This window comes from Magnolia sinica, chromosome 7, assembly GCF_029962835.1.
Source record: "Magnolia sinica isolate HGM2019 chromosome 7, MsV1, whole genome shotgun sequence".
NCBI lineage: Eukaryota > Viridiplantae > Streptophyta > Magnoliopsida > Magnoliales > Magnoliaceae > Magnolia > Magnolia sinica.
The window spans coordinates 66413353-66427100 of record NC_080579.1 but is presented as its reverse complement, the minus strand read 5'-3'; the positions used below and the strand labels follow the sequence as shown (position 1 = coordinate 66427100).

The window sequence follows — 13748 nt, the reverse complement described above, 5'->3', positions numbered from 1 at the left end:
ATAAGGAGCTCAAACCTACGATAGAGTTTTAGACTTAGACTCCAACTCAAACACCCTAAAACCATAACATACTATAAATATTAAACTTTCTATTTATTGACGACCTCTATTCCTACTAGACTTCATGGTTTTCGGCTAAAAATACCAAATGTCCAATTTGGGCCAACCAAGTTATTCTCCTTGCTTTCTATAAGCCCTTTTCATGTTGGGCACGACTTCTCCAGCTCAAACGATCAAAAGTGTCTTTTTTTTTTTTTTTAGGATCCGAAAGTGCTTCCCATCTTTACTATGTACATGGCGAGGAGTCAATTACATTTTTGCCCATGCAATTACTTGCATGCTTAACAAATGGCCAGCTTAGGTGTTAGTCGCCTCAATGGACCACATGGATTTTACCTACGTTCCCAATCTCTTTTCTTTCTTTTTTTCTTTTTTTTTTGGAACCCAATCTTCTATATCTTTGCCCCTCTTTCAATTACAAAGTTGAAATCTCAGCCATCCAAATGATTTTTTCTCTTTTCCTTTCTTTTATTTTCTTTCTTTTTCTTTTCCTTTTTCTTTTTAAAAAATTATTTACCTCTCTTTTTTGTATTGCGAAGATGCCTCCCTTTATCTCCATCTTTTTTCTTTTTTTTTTTTTTTTAGGGTCCTATCGTGTCAACTGACTCTAATTGAACCTAGACCTACTTTGTCTAGGAAGATGAGGCCGCGAATGTGGCCCGGAATGCCCTCCCATGAGCAAGTAAAAAAATTACATTGAGATTCACTACCTTTCCTAGCGAGTGCATCCGCCGGTCGTTCCCTTCTCGAAGAGTGTGAACAAAAACAAGCTGACAGGAGAGTGCCAATTTTCGGATTCTGGCCATCCAGTATTCCCATTTCCACCCCGGGTTGGGCATGCCATTGAGGAAGTTGATCACCAGATTTGATTAGATTCAATGACGATCTGGTTTAGACCATGATTAAGCCCATAGAGAATCCCGTAGTGAACTGCTTTGAGTTCAGCAAAGGTGTTAGAGCCAGTGCTATAGCCATGGGAAAAAGCGAACAGAAAATGCCCAGCTTCGTTTCTACAGATTCCACCACCTCCTGATCTCCCGGGGTTGCCTAAAGATGAACCGTCGACATTAATTTTGGCCCAGTCGCTGGGGGGAGGGAGCCATTTGATCACCTGAACATGAGGGTGTGGGCTGGAGCGTCCGATCCTAGACACTGTTGACGTGTGAGCTGACCTGTCGGCCACGTTGAAGGTAGTTATGTGATCACCCCTGATGTAGCCGATCCACCACAAAATTCGAGAGTGCAGACGTCTGAAGGAGGGGGTCATTGCATCAAACATCGCCTCATTTCTCATACGCCAAATTTCCCACAGTATGACACAAGGGGCCAGGTTGTGAGCCGTCGCGGGGGAACTGTTGGTGGCATGGGCTGCCCACCATTGGTAAAGACGATGTTCCACCGAAGAGGCATTCTGCAACGTAATTCCAAACATAGAGGCCACCAAATTCCACGCTGAAATGGCAAGTCCCCCTTCCAGAAAAAGGTGTGGGATGGATTCAGACGCTTGAGAGGGCTGGTTCAAGGAGGATGACGTAGAGCAGCATACGCATCTAGGGGCCATCTAAATGCCCATGGATTGGATTTGGGCCTTGACCGGGATTACTTTCGAAAGGATTTTCCAGACAAGAGTGGAGATTTTTGGGGGGAGGGAAGAATGCCAAACCCATTTGGACCAGGGTTTGTGGGGCTAGCTGATTCTGCAAAGGTCCCATGCAGTTCGAACTGAGAAACTGCCCGAGGGGGTGAAAGGCCAGAACAATTCGTCAGGATGAGGAGAAAGGCAGAAACCTGCTTGGAAAATAAAATCTGCAATGTGTTGTGGAAGGATGGCAAGGACCGCCGATGGAGGGAGGGGGCCAGCGACGCCCAGGAATTGATTGATCGTCATGTGGCTCAAAAGGGGGGGATCTGAATGGAAGTAATGTGATTTAAGGGACCTAATCCGGTCCAGTTGATGGCCTAGATGTTACTGTCCCCTACACCGATTTTAAGCTGCCTCAATTGATCCACTCGCGGGCACAAATGGATGATCTTCTTCCAGATCGGGGAGGCCAAGTGAGGAAGAGGGTGAGGGGTATTATCAATGGGATTGTATTTTGCTTTCATAAAAGCACTCCACAGGCCAAGGTTGGACTCAACTTTGATAGACCAGGCCATTTTAAATCTAAATGCCGTCATAATGTTAACTAGCTTCCGTATTCCTAGCCTACCCTCTTCTTTAGGTTGGGAGATGAATGTCTAACTTCGCCAATGTAGTTTGCATTTACCTTTTGACCAGCCCCAGAGGAAGTTGGCGAATTATTTTTTTAGGGATGATAACACCTGGAGCGGAAGATGGGTGACAGCCAAAGAGTGCATAGGGATACTTCTCAGAACGTGGCGAATCAGAACCATTCTACCAGCATGGGAGAGAAATCTGGCCTGCCATCCAGAAATTCGGGCCTCAATTTTATCTAGCAGGGGTTGAAACATCGCCACCTTCAGCCTGCCACTCACGAGAGGGACCCCAAGGTAAAGGAAAGGGGCGGAGACATTTGAGATACCGCTTACCCGTTCTATCGATCTAATTCTTGCTGCGAGAGCGAGGAGGCACAGACAAATGAGCTTTTAGCCACGTTGATGGATTGGCCAGAAGTTGTTTGGTAATCATCAAGGAATTTCATCAGTGCCTTAACCGAGGAGATGGAGCCGTTAAGGAAGAGCAGGGTGTCATCAGCGTACAGTAAATGGGAAATGCACGGGCAGTTTCTACTCATCTTGAAAGGAAGGATTGCCTGGTCAGTTATTTGTAATTTCATATTCCTACTCAGCACTTTAGCAACGATGATGAAAAGGGCCGGGGAGAGCGGGTCACCCTGTCTGAGACCCCTAGAAGATTTGAAGAAACTCGAAGCTACACCGTTAATAAGAACAGAGAACCAGGCGCTAGACCAATAACATTCGGCCAGTCGAACCCACATCTGGCTAAATACAAACCTCAGCAGCACTTTCTTAAGGAATGACCAATCAACTTTGTCATATGCTTTTTCCATGTCGACTTTCATAAGAATATTCACACCCCTGGATTTTCTATTTATATCTCTGAAAACTTCCTGAGCCAACGCAATATGTTCAGCAATAGGGCAGCCTTGGATGAACGCCCCCTGTTTGGGGGAGATGATGACCGGGAGGATTGAGGTTAGCCTCGACGCTGTAATCTTGGCCAGGATTTTATACGAGTAGTTACACAGGCTTATAGGTCTGAATTGAGAGAAGTTGGATGGGGAAGAGACTTTAGGAATGAGGCAAATCAAAGTGGCATTGATGGCTCACGGGATGGCCCCACCATGGAAAATATGAGAGATCACCTGCAGGATATCCTGATTGATTATATGCCAGCATCCTTTGAAAAATGCACTAGAGAAACCATCCGGGCTCGCAACGCCATCGGAGGGAATCGCATTCATAGTAGCCAGCACCTCCTGAAGAGTCGGGGGGGGGGGGGGGGGGGGGCAATAAATCAGCATTCTGCTCGTGGGTGATCAGGTGTGGGATGAGTCTAGCAGGCCAGGACGATCAGACACTGTAACCACCGCACACTGATTGGAGAAAAACTCTACAGCAGCCTGTTTAATTTGAATAGGATTCGTCAGCATCTCCCCAGACTGGTTCCTGATTGATCGGATATCATCCCGTCTCTGCTTTTCTGTGGTCACCGCGTGGAAAAAACGGGTGTTTCTATCGCCCAGCTCGAGCCAGTTGATTCGAGATTTCTGTTTCCAGAATGCCTCTTCCATGCATTCTAATTGTCTCAAATTGGACACATTACACTCGTAATTCTATCGTTGATTAGCCGTGATAGCCGTGTTATTCGGAAGATCTTGTAGCTCGTTCTCTGCTTCCAGGAGGTCAGATTCAGCTTGGGAAACCTAGCGAGAGATGTTACTAAACACGTCACGATTCCAGGTTTTAAGAGCAGCCTTGATGTTTCTCAGTTTGACGAGAATATTGTCTATCGGGTAAGTTGCGCCATTAGAAGCCCAAGCATTCTTTACCACTTCTTGAAAGGACTCATGCATCAGCCACATGTTAAGGAACCGGAACGGTTTCGGGCCAGTCGACCTCCTAGGAGGGAAGTGGAGAAGGAGGGGAGCATGGTCCGAATTGATCCGAGGGAGATGTTGAATATTAAAAGTGGGGAACTGCACTGACCAATCTACATTAATGAGAACTCTGTCGAGCCGAGCCCAAATTCTGGACTGCCGGCCTTGGTTATTGGACCATGTATAGTGATTACCGGAGAATCCTGCATCGATGAGCCCTGCAGCATTTATGGTATCCGAGAATTCCCTCATGGCCCCTCCATCCGGGAGAGAGCTGCTTCTTCTTTCATTTGCCACTACTGTTGCATTGAAATCACCACAGGCAGCCCAAGGACCTTGGATCGCTGCTGAGAAGGTTTCCATGGCCTGTCATAACTGTCGACCTTGGATCGCGGCTGAAATCAAAAGTTATATTTGAACTAAAACTTACTGTTTATAGTAAAAATGAAACTAAACAGGACTTTTGACCATCAATATGATGGAATCTCGTAAATCCGGCATGAGGAACCTAACATAGCGTGGTTGGTTGGCTTTAGTGCTCTTACCCTAAAATCAGATAAAATATTTTGAAAAACTCATCCGGTTTTGTAAGATATGATTGATTTAAGGTTCTGACTATCCGAATCATTTTCGCCTCCAATCAGTTCTTTGGTCCATCTTTACTATGAAAGTGTCTGCGACCTGCTCTACATAATAAGGTTTTAAAAATATATATATAAAAAAAAAACAGTGAGAAGTTATGTTGGGGAACCGCAAAAACACTTAGAGACAAATCAAGAAAAGTACACACAATTGCACAACTAAGTCAAAATGAGCAATCCAAATTTTACGTGAAAAAACCATGGCATGAAGCGACCAGTAATGCACTATGAAATTAGAAATTACAAGTGATAGAGTCTTACCGATTCGAACAAACCTCGAATCTACTTCACAAGCCCTAGCTATGCCCTTGAACCCTTATGAACGAATTGGAAAGCCCTCTTCATACCCTAATCCTGATTACACCCGATATATATACTATCACAATCGGAATAAGAAACAAATTCCGCACTTACAAAATTTTGCACACATCTTCGATGGGACCGTCGATGCCATGGACGACCCTCGATGTCATGAACTTACTTTCATAACATCGAATAGCAACACTAAAACGTTCCAGCAACCAACATAGGATTATCTGAATTTTCACGATGGAATCGAGCATCTGTCGATGGCATCTAGTGGTCTGTCAATGGCATCGACAGACCTTGTTATTAATAGATTTAAGACATCAACAACAAGTTATGCATGGGCACCATGTCAACTCACATATGATCAAGGTAGGTCACTGGATACGGAGGCTCGCCTATGATTGCCCGTGACCCCAATATTATGTGATAAACTATCACAGTCATACCAATAGGGGAACTTTTAATCATATTGTCAATTTTGCATTCCCTTGATCCAGTGTGTAAGTGTGTGGTAGTGTGACAAATATCCTCTAGATCATGAAAATCTCGCAATAATATCATAAAAGATAAACATGATGATATAATCATGAGATTTTTCAAAATATCAGCAGATTTTAAGATGGCGGGCAATGTGCAACGTTGGCCTACCAAAACTCTCAAGAAGCCTGGGGGCCGAAAATAATCTCCAGTCTCTTCCAAGCCGAGAAATATGTTAAGAATCTCTTCAAAAGGTATAAGTGTTCTTGTTTCCCATGGAGCGATCCATTATGTTAGGCCGATCGGGTAGTCATAGCGGGACAACTTGCATTGAACATTTGATATGTTTAAGGAGATATCAGTGATATTAGAGACGTTGATTTGTTTAGAAGAGAATAACATAAAAGCAGTGACAGAAAGTGGGGCCTTGTCTGAAAGGGACTGTTTTAATCATATCGTCAATTTGAATGTCCTGAATTGTGGGTTCATATGATAGGTGGGCCTTGTCGTTTTTGTGGGGCTAGCCCGAATGGCTGTGCAGCCTTTTATATATGGATTCCTGGGCGGTGAGTTCCCACACTGTTATTTAAAAAAAAAAAAAGAAAAAAAAAAAAAGCAGTGACAGCAATCTTTTGGTGCTGCTTGCATTATCTGAGGTTTGAAAATGTAAACCATCCAATGAACTTACTTTGTTTTCATGATCTCTTTTCCTTGAAACGAAAATGGCTGTCATTGATCGCAGCGTAAGGGCAGAAGATGCACTATCTTTACTCCAACAGCCAAGAATAAATGCATTGGGCACCGTAAGGCGTTATGAAACTCACTGCATTCAATCAGATTCCATTTTCAGAACTCAGGAGCCACTGGAATTAACATGACACCAGTTTGGAATCCACCCGATTTCCCCAACTTTTGTTGGCTAATCATACACTGTGTACGATTTATGGCATGTGTTTCTTAGTCTACACTGCTATCATTTATGTGATTATTTCGATGCTTCTAAAAGCTCCAAGCAAATGAAATTTCCATAACACTAGAGATTCTTGCTGCTAATAAAAACATCTTTGAGCAAACCTTTTTTTTTTTAATGACCATGCCTCACCTATCTTTGAGCAAACCTTATGCTGCATTGACTGCACTGCTGAGCTCAATTGCAGTAAGTAGTTTACTAGAGTGGAGTTGTAAATATTGTAATTAGCTTCCTCTGTGTTGTTATGTAGGCTTCACATTGCAGTTATGTTTTTCCAAAGTACAGCGTGAAATTAACTTAGTTACAGTTTGCATCACAGACGCAGGACATGAATGCCAAGAACGTAAGGTACAATTCAGCTATATACACTTTACTAGATGATTAATAGCATTCTAATTCGGTAGTATTGTATCCAAACTCACCCTTTCAGTGTACATTGATTTTGATTAGAGAACTCGCAGGTAACACATATCCCAATTCATCTAAGTAAATGCCTCGTTTAATGGTACTTTCATGTTAAGGCTGCAGAAAATAAATCATCCTAAAGGTACTAAAATACCATCAATACTAATCTTTTAAGGAAAATAAAAATAGTGTCGCATTTCCTCCTTGCATTGGCAACTTGTTTAATGACATGTTTAGCATCATATACCTAAGAAAATCATCTTGGTCCTATCATACAAGGAAACTGACTGCTTCGAAGCTCCAAAATTGTTGCAAGGCCGACAAACATCAGTGACTGGAGCTCACTGACATGTATATCAAGCTGTCTGCAAGAATATTAGATGAAAAGCTTTCCGTTGTCCAAACCATGTATTCGGGAAAAGAAAAAATACAGCCACCCAAAACCATGTAAAATTATGATAATCCAAGTTATAAAAAATACTATGAGATGGCATGGCTACCATGACAAAATCCAAGTTATAAATAATCCAAGTTGTAAATTTGTGCTTACCTACCATGACAAAATATTTAAAATAACTTCATACCAAGAGGGATGGCATGGCATGGCATGATTTGACATAGAAACTGTCAGAAAGAAGACAAAGATGAGATGAAGACTAAAGAGTAGGAGGAGAACGAGAATAATAAGAAAAGGTATAGTTTTGGCTAGGGGTATGGTAGGGCCCTCCGATTCTTAGGTGTATTTTCATGTTTCAACTAATGTAACACCACCTTTAACTGAAAAGAAAAAGGAGACGAAAGCAAAAGGAGTAGAAGAAGGGGAAGGAAGAACTAGACAGAAGTGGAGAAGAAACATGAATAAAAGGAGCCGTCTTCTTGTGTCAGACTCCAAGATAATTGTGGACGCTGTTTCCTCTCCTCATAAAGACCACCCTGGAACATATGGTACAGGCTAGTTGCAATATGTGATATGAGAGGAAAGCTGGCTTGTAGGATGTCTCACATATTGCGAGCAAGAAATGAGGTGGCAGACGCTCTGGCTAAGAGGGGGAGTGGAGGTTGGGAGAACAAGGTTTATTTTTCTAACAACGAGCTCCCGGTGCCTTTTATAAGCATTTTGATGTTGGACAGGATTGGGCTTGGTTCTCTTAGATCCACTATCCTCAAGCCTAGTCGTTTCTGAGGATCTGTTTTTGTAGGTCCTTGGTTTTTGTTTTCCCTCTTCAATGTTGTGTTTGTTGAGCCATTGTTTTTTTTCAAAAAGAGGGTAGTTTTAGGCCCCTACATGGTGGACGGTCTTGGGGTGGTTTCTTTTTTCTTTTTTTTTTTTTTCTTTTTTTCATTTTTTTTGTACATGGGCTCATATGATAGGTGGGGCCTGGTAATCTTCATGAATAATACTTTTCTTCTCCGAAAAAAAAAAAACGTCCCTTAAACATCACACCTTTACAATTATCAAAAATTCACTTCAATAATAGAACTAATACTAGGATTGACTCTTACCTCCTTTTTTCCTGTAACTGTTTGAGAAATTATTTTCTAGGTTTACCCAACCAGGAAACTTTTTTGAAAGCCCAACTCCAAGAAATATCTCCCGCTTGAAGTTTCTTTTCCATAGAAAATCCTCATATTCTTAATCGCACCCTTTTTTGTATTCTCAGTACATAAAGCTACACTAGCAGCATATATATATATATATATATATATATATATATATATATATATATATATATATGTATATATATATATACGTGTGTGTGTATATATATACGCATGTATATATACACGTATATATATATATACACGTGTATATATATAGAGATATATACATATATATAGATGTATATACGTATATATATATATATATATGTGTGTATATATATATATATATATATATATATATATATATATATATATATATGTATATATGTATATATATATAAATATATATATATATATATATATATATACACACATATATATATGTAGATATATGTATATATATATATATATACATATATATATGTACATATATATATGTATATATATATGTACATATATATATATATACATATATATATGTACATATATATATAATCACTACCATATAATGTAATGTTCTCAACAACACCTGTATCTTCAAAATTTTAGTGGTTTTTTGAAGAAGATTGATGCATAGAGTACTGACCAATGCACCAAGAGCTCTAGAGCTATTGGGGAAGCATTAGAATATCCCTTTATCCTTACCCTCCCCAGCAACCTGACCGAGACGTACCCGTGGGCTACCTTGCATCTCACAGGTCCCACACTGGGACCAACCTCGTGGCCATCTTGCCTCGTGGGCCACTACCCTTGTGTGGTGATGCACCTGCATCATCCACCCACACCTATATCTTCAAAATTTTAGTGGTTTTTTAAAAGAAGATTGATGCAGAGAGTACCGGCCAATGCACCAAAAGCACTAGAGTTATTGGGGAAGCATTAGAATATCTCTTTATCTTGACCCTCCCTGACAACCCGACCGAGACGTCCCTGTGGACTACCCCGCATCTCACAGGTCCCACACTTGTGTCGAGATGCACATACATCATCCACCCACACCTATATCTTCAAAATTTTAGTGGTTGTTTAAAGAAGATTGATGCAGAGAGTACTGGCCAATGCACCAAAAGCTTTGGAGCTACTGGGGAAGCATTAGAATATCTCTTTATCCTAACCCTCCCCAGCAACCCGACCGAGACATCCCCGTGGGCTACCCCGCATCTCACAGGTCCCACACTAGGACCAACCTCGTGGCCATCTTACCTCTCACAGGCCTTACCTCATAGGTCATGCTATCCTTGTGTCTAGATGCACTTACATCATCCACCCACACCAATAAGGAGGCTCGGAACACTAGTCTCCCGCTCTGATACCACTTGATGTAGGGAGTACTGGCCAACACACCAAATGCTCCGAAGCCGTTAGGGAAGTACCAAAATATCCATTTTATCTTAGCCCTCCTGAGCAACCTGATTGAGACCTCCCCGTAGGCGACCCCGCATCTCACAGGTCCCACAGTGGGACCTACCCCATGGTCATTCTGCATCTCATAGGCCCAACCTTGTGGGTTACCCGACCCCGCCATAGAGATGCACCTACATCAAAGATTCGAAAGTGAGTAGATTATTCACTGGGGGAAACGTGATTTTGGATTCTTCTATCTCCATCCTTTAAATATAGAATCTTAGTAACAAACTTGGGGTTTTCTTCTCTTGTAATTGCAATTCCCTTTAACACAAGCTGCAACATCACCTAAGCATGATTATTTTATAGAACTAAAACAAAATCAGAAAGCTTAATTCAGAAGTCAAACATACTGTATGATCTAAAAGTAATCATATTTTCCATAGTTCACATGTTTGTTCCATATACATGTCTTCCTATCAATAGGGACAAGCCTAGTATTACAATATTTCAATATGGAATCTTTAAAAAAGATCATAGATGGGTGGGTATCCAAATGGAAAGACAAAATGACTGCAAAATTAAGCATTGATTTCTGATTGATTTTTAAAACTCTCAGCTCAGAGCTAAATGTTCTTACATTGTAATTTTCAGGATACAGGAAACCTTGCAATATTCCATCTCAATCCAAAATAAAGCTCAAATTGTTAGCAAAGATTACAAACGATGAGCAAATTCGATGGTTTAACGATTTGAAACCATATGCTGGCTGTTTAGTTCTTGAAGATTGGTTTCTCTTTTCTTACCAAGTTTCCATTTTAACCAATAAAAAAACCTTCAACTGAAAACTTCATTTCCTAGGAGAAAACCAAAATCACGATTAGGCAATCTCCACCATAGATTGAGGTTTAATCTCTTCTTAGATTTCTTAGCTGCTAACAAACCTAGAACATCCATTCTACACTTATCATGATCTCTTAGTCAATTTCCAATAGGCTATGGAATTGCAAATATGATCCACGCAACAAATTCTAGATATTTTATTTACTTGGAAGAAGTTCTACGACAAGATCACACCTTCATAGTTGTCAAGGAAAACATCCGCCAGCACATATGAAGAAATCAAAGACAAATTAATAAATTACATATGATCAACGAAGACACGAACATTCTTATTTTGCTCATACATCTAATACATGCTATATAGAAATATTGAGCAAACGTGGCCGAAAATCTTAATAATTCTAGGCCTCCCAAGGCTTGAAGGAGTAATTAACATTATTGGTGAATTGGGACAACAAATGACTGCCAACCGACATTTCAAGGATTGGATTGGCAACACTTTCGTGGATGTTACCAGTCGATGATTGAATATTGGTAACAGCATCATAACCTGAATGTATTCTTGTGCTATCAATGTCCCAATTCTCTCTAAAACTATTGATAATGTCATTGTTCTGAAGGGAGACAAAGTCCTCGGTGTTCACCATTTGCGGAGATGAAATGCTATCAAAGATCAAACTTCCCGATTTGCAGTTTTCTGGAAGCGATTCATCAGACCCTCGATGTTCAGGAGTGTGAGATCTCGGCTTTACAAGTTCAACCACCAATTCCAAAGGACACTTCTTATCATGACTACTGTGGGAAGTGGAGTCCTCTCCAGTCTCGACCAGATGCAAGGACCTTGAGTGCTTTGAGTTGAGAGGATTTTCACCGGGCCATTTCTTTGATCTGTCAGTCCTAATTAACATCTTCTCCCTTGTTCTCTCTCTTGCCCTTGCTCTTGCCATTTCTCTCCACTCTCTTGCATGAGGATGAAATGTAGTTCTCCGTGAGTTTCGGATTCTTTTCACCTTGGGAAGTGCTGCCGCCAAGGAAGTGGACTTCTCCTTTGAGTCGTCCCCATGATCCATATTGTCTGTGATCTCATCCAATCCAGATACTACCTCTTCGCCTTCAGACGGTGAAGAAATGGACTTGCCGCCTCCGCTGTTGCAGCCTTTATTTTGTGATCTGACCCTATGAAGTTCTTGAATAGCTGCCTTTGACTTTGTTAGCAACCATCCAACAGTCTTACTAGCCTTGTCGAAGCCAAGACTGTCTTGGAGATCAAAGAACTTGCGAGCAATCTCGAGGGAAAGCCGCATTCTTCGGTCTCTGGGTCCTTGGGCAGTTAAAATCTTACTGTGGCGATCTTTCTTAGTTCCTTTCTTTCTACCCACACCCAAAGAGGGGCTGTTAGTGTTGCAAAAGAAGTTTTGCAAGGCATCTGTAGTGGACATATCCTTACCTGCTACTTGGGTAGGATCTACGGCGTTAATCGCGACCTCAGCTGCAGCTGATGTGCTTGCATTGGACGAGAAGATGGTCCGTGGAAAGTGGTTAACGGGAAGGTCAGTGTTGTGGTGGAAGGGTTGGCTGTGATCAGCGGTGGGGGAGAAGTGTAGGAAAGATGAAAAGGAAACGGTACTAGATGAAGGGCAGGTGTCGTTGAGTAGGTACTCGTCACCGTATGGGTGCAGAACGCCATTTGCACTGTTAGATGTGAACATCTGTGGCTGTTAATTGCACCACCGCAGGTCTCTTTCTTGAAGATATGAATCTAACTGTGTGTGGAGATATTATATGTGTGTAGCGATGTATTGGAATTTTTATGACGTGGCTCAATCTGCAGCCATAGATAGGAAGTACCTTGCTTCGAAAGAGCTCCACTCGTTCCGTCTCCAAGGGAATTCCACACCGAGAGAGAGAGAGAGAGAGAGAGAGGTGCAATTTATAGATGTCGATGGCTGATATATATTAACAGGAAGGGGTGTTTTTGTTTTTAATTAACGAATAAGTTTCCTTTTAAGCAAAAGCAAACGGTCGGTGTTGGCTGTGGAGAGCGAGAGAGCGTCACCCCGCACTTCGTATACAGAGTGCACCCTCACTGATGTAGAGCGGGTCGTGGACACTTTCATGTCCCGTATCGGCAAGAGAGGGCCCGATCGGAGATGGAAATGATGAGGACCATCAAAACCCTTAAACATGCATATCTCACAAAACGTAATGAGTTATTTGACGTACCATATATGATTTTGAGGTAGGAGAAGCTACTTTAGCCACTCAACCAGGCTATGCCGGGTTGCCCATGTCGAATTTATGAGATTCCATTAGATCGATGGTCGAAAATGCTTTTAAATTCCATTTTTACTATTTATAGTAAGTTTTAATTTGATCATAACTCTCGATCTTTAAAGCTTTAGGAGTCGTGCCCAACATGAAAAGGACTTAGAAAATTTAAGAGAATAACATGGTTAGGCCAAATTGGACACTTACTATTTTTGTTCAAAAATTATAAAGTCTAGTAGGTATCATGAATGTCGATAAATAGTAAGTTTACTATTTATAGTAAGTCACGAATTTTAAGGAGTTTGAGTTGGAGTTTGATTATGAAGCTTTTTCCTAGGTTTGGTATCACTATTTAAAGGGTTGTATATTATTTATTTATTTATATCATTAATCAATTAAATTTTGAATTTCTTAGAATTTATTTTTATTTTCCTATTTTCCCTTGTGGATTTGAGGAATCTCTATGAGGATTCCAGAGAACCTCCATGGATTCAGAGTAATTATCCCCTAGAGGAAGAAGGTGATCCACCTCATCACGTCCATCCCTGTGTCAGTGTCATGACTCGAAATTCGAATACTGATTGTGCGCCCTCAAACTTGAGTTATGGCACTTTTTTTTTTTTGAAAGACTAGTAATCATCCCAAACTAACAAATCAAAATTTTGGTCACATAACTACGCGCGTTCAGAATCCAAACTAGTAATAACCTCAAAACATAAAAACACAAGAAAATCACTGCAAAGCTGA

The 13748-nt window shown here is 41.1% G+C and overlaps 1 protein-coding gene across 1 annotated transcript; it reads right to left on the bottom strand.

Annotated features, from left to right (window-relative positions):
- Positions 1-11062: 11062 nt before the first annotated feature.
- LOC131251401 (transcription factor TCP12-like) lies at positions 11063-12646 on the bottom strand. Its single transcript, XM_058252076.1, has one exon. It carries the CDS (start codon positions 12440-12442, stop codon positions 11135-11137), a length of 1308 nt encoding a protein of 435 aa, XP_058108059.1. The 5' UTR covers positions 12443-12646; the 3' UTR covers positions 11063-11134.
- Between the last annotated feature and the right edge of the window lie 1102 nt (positions 12647-13748).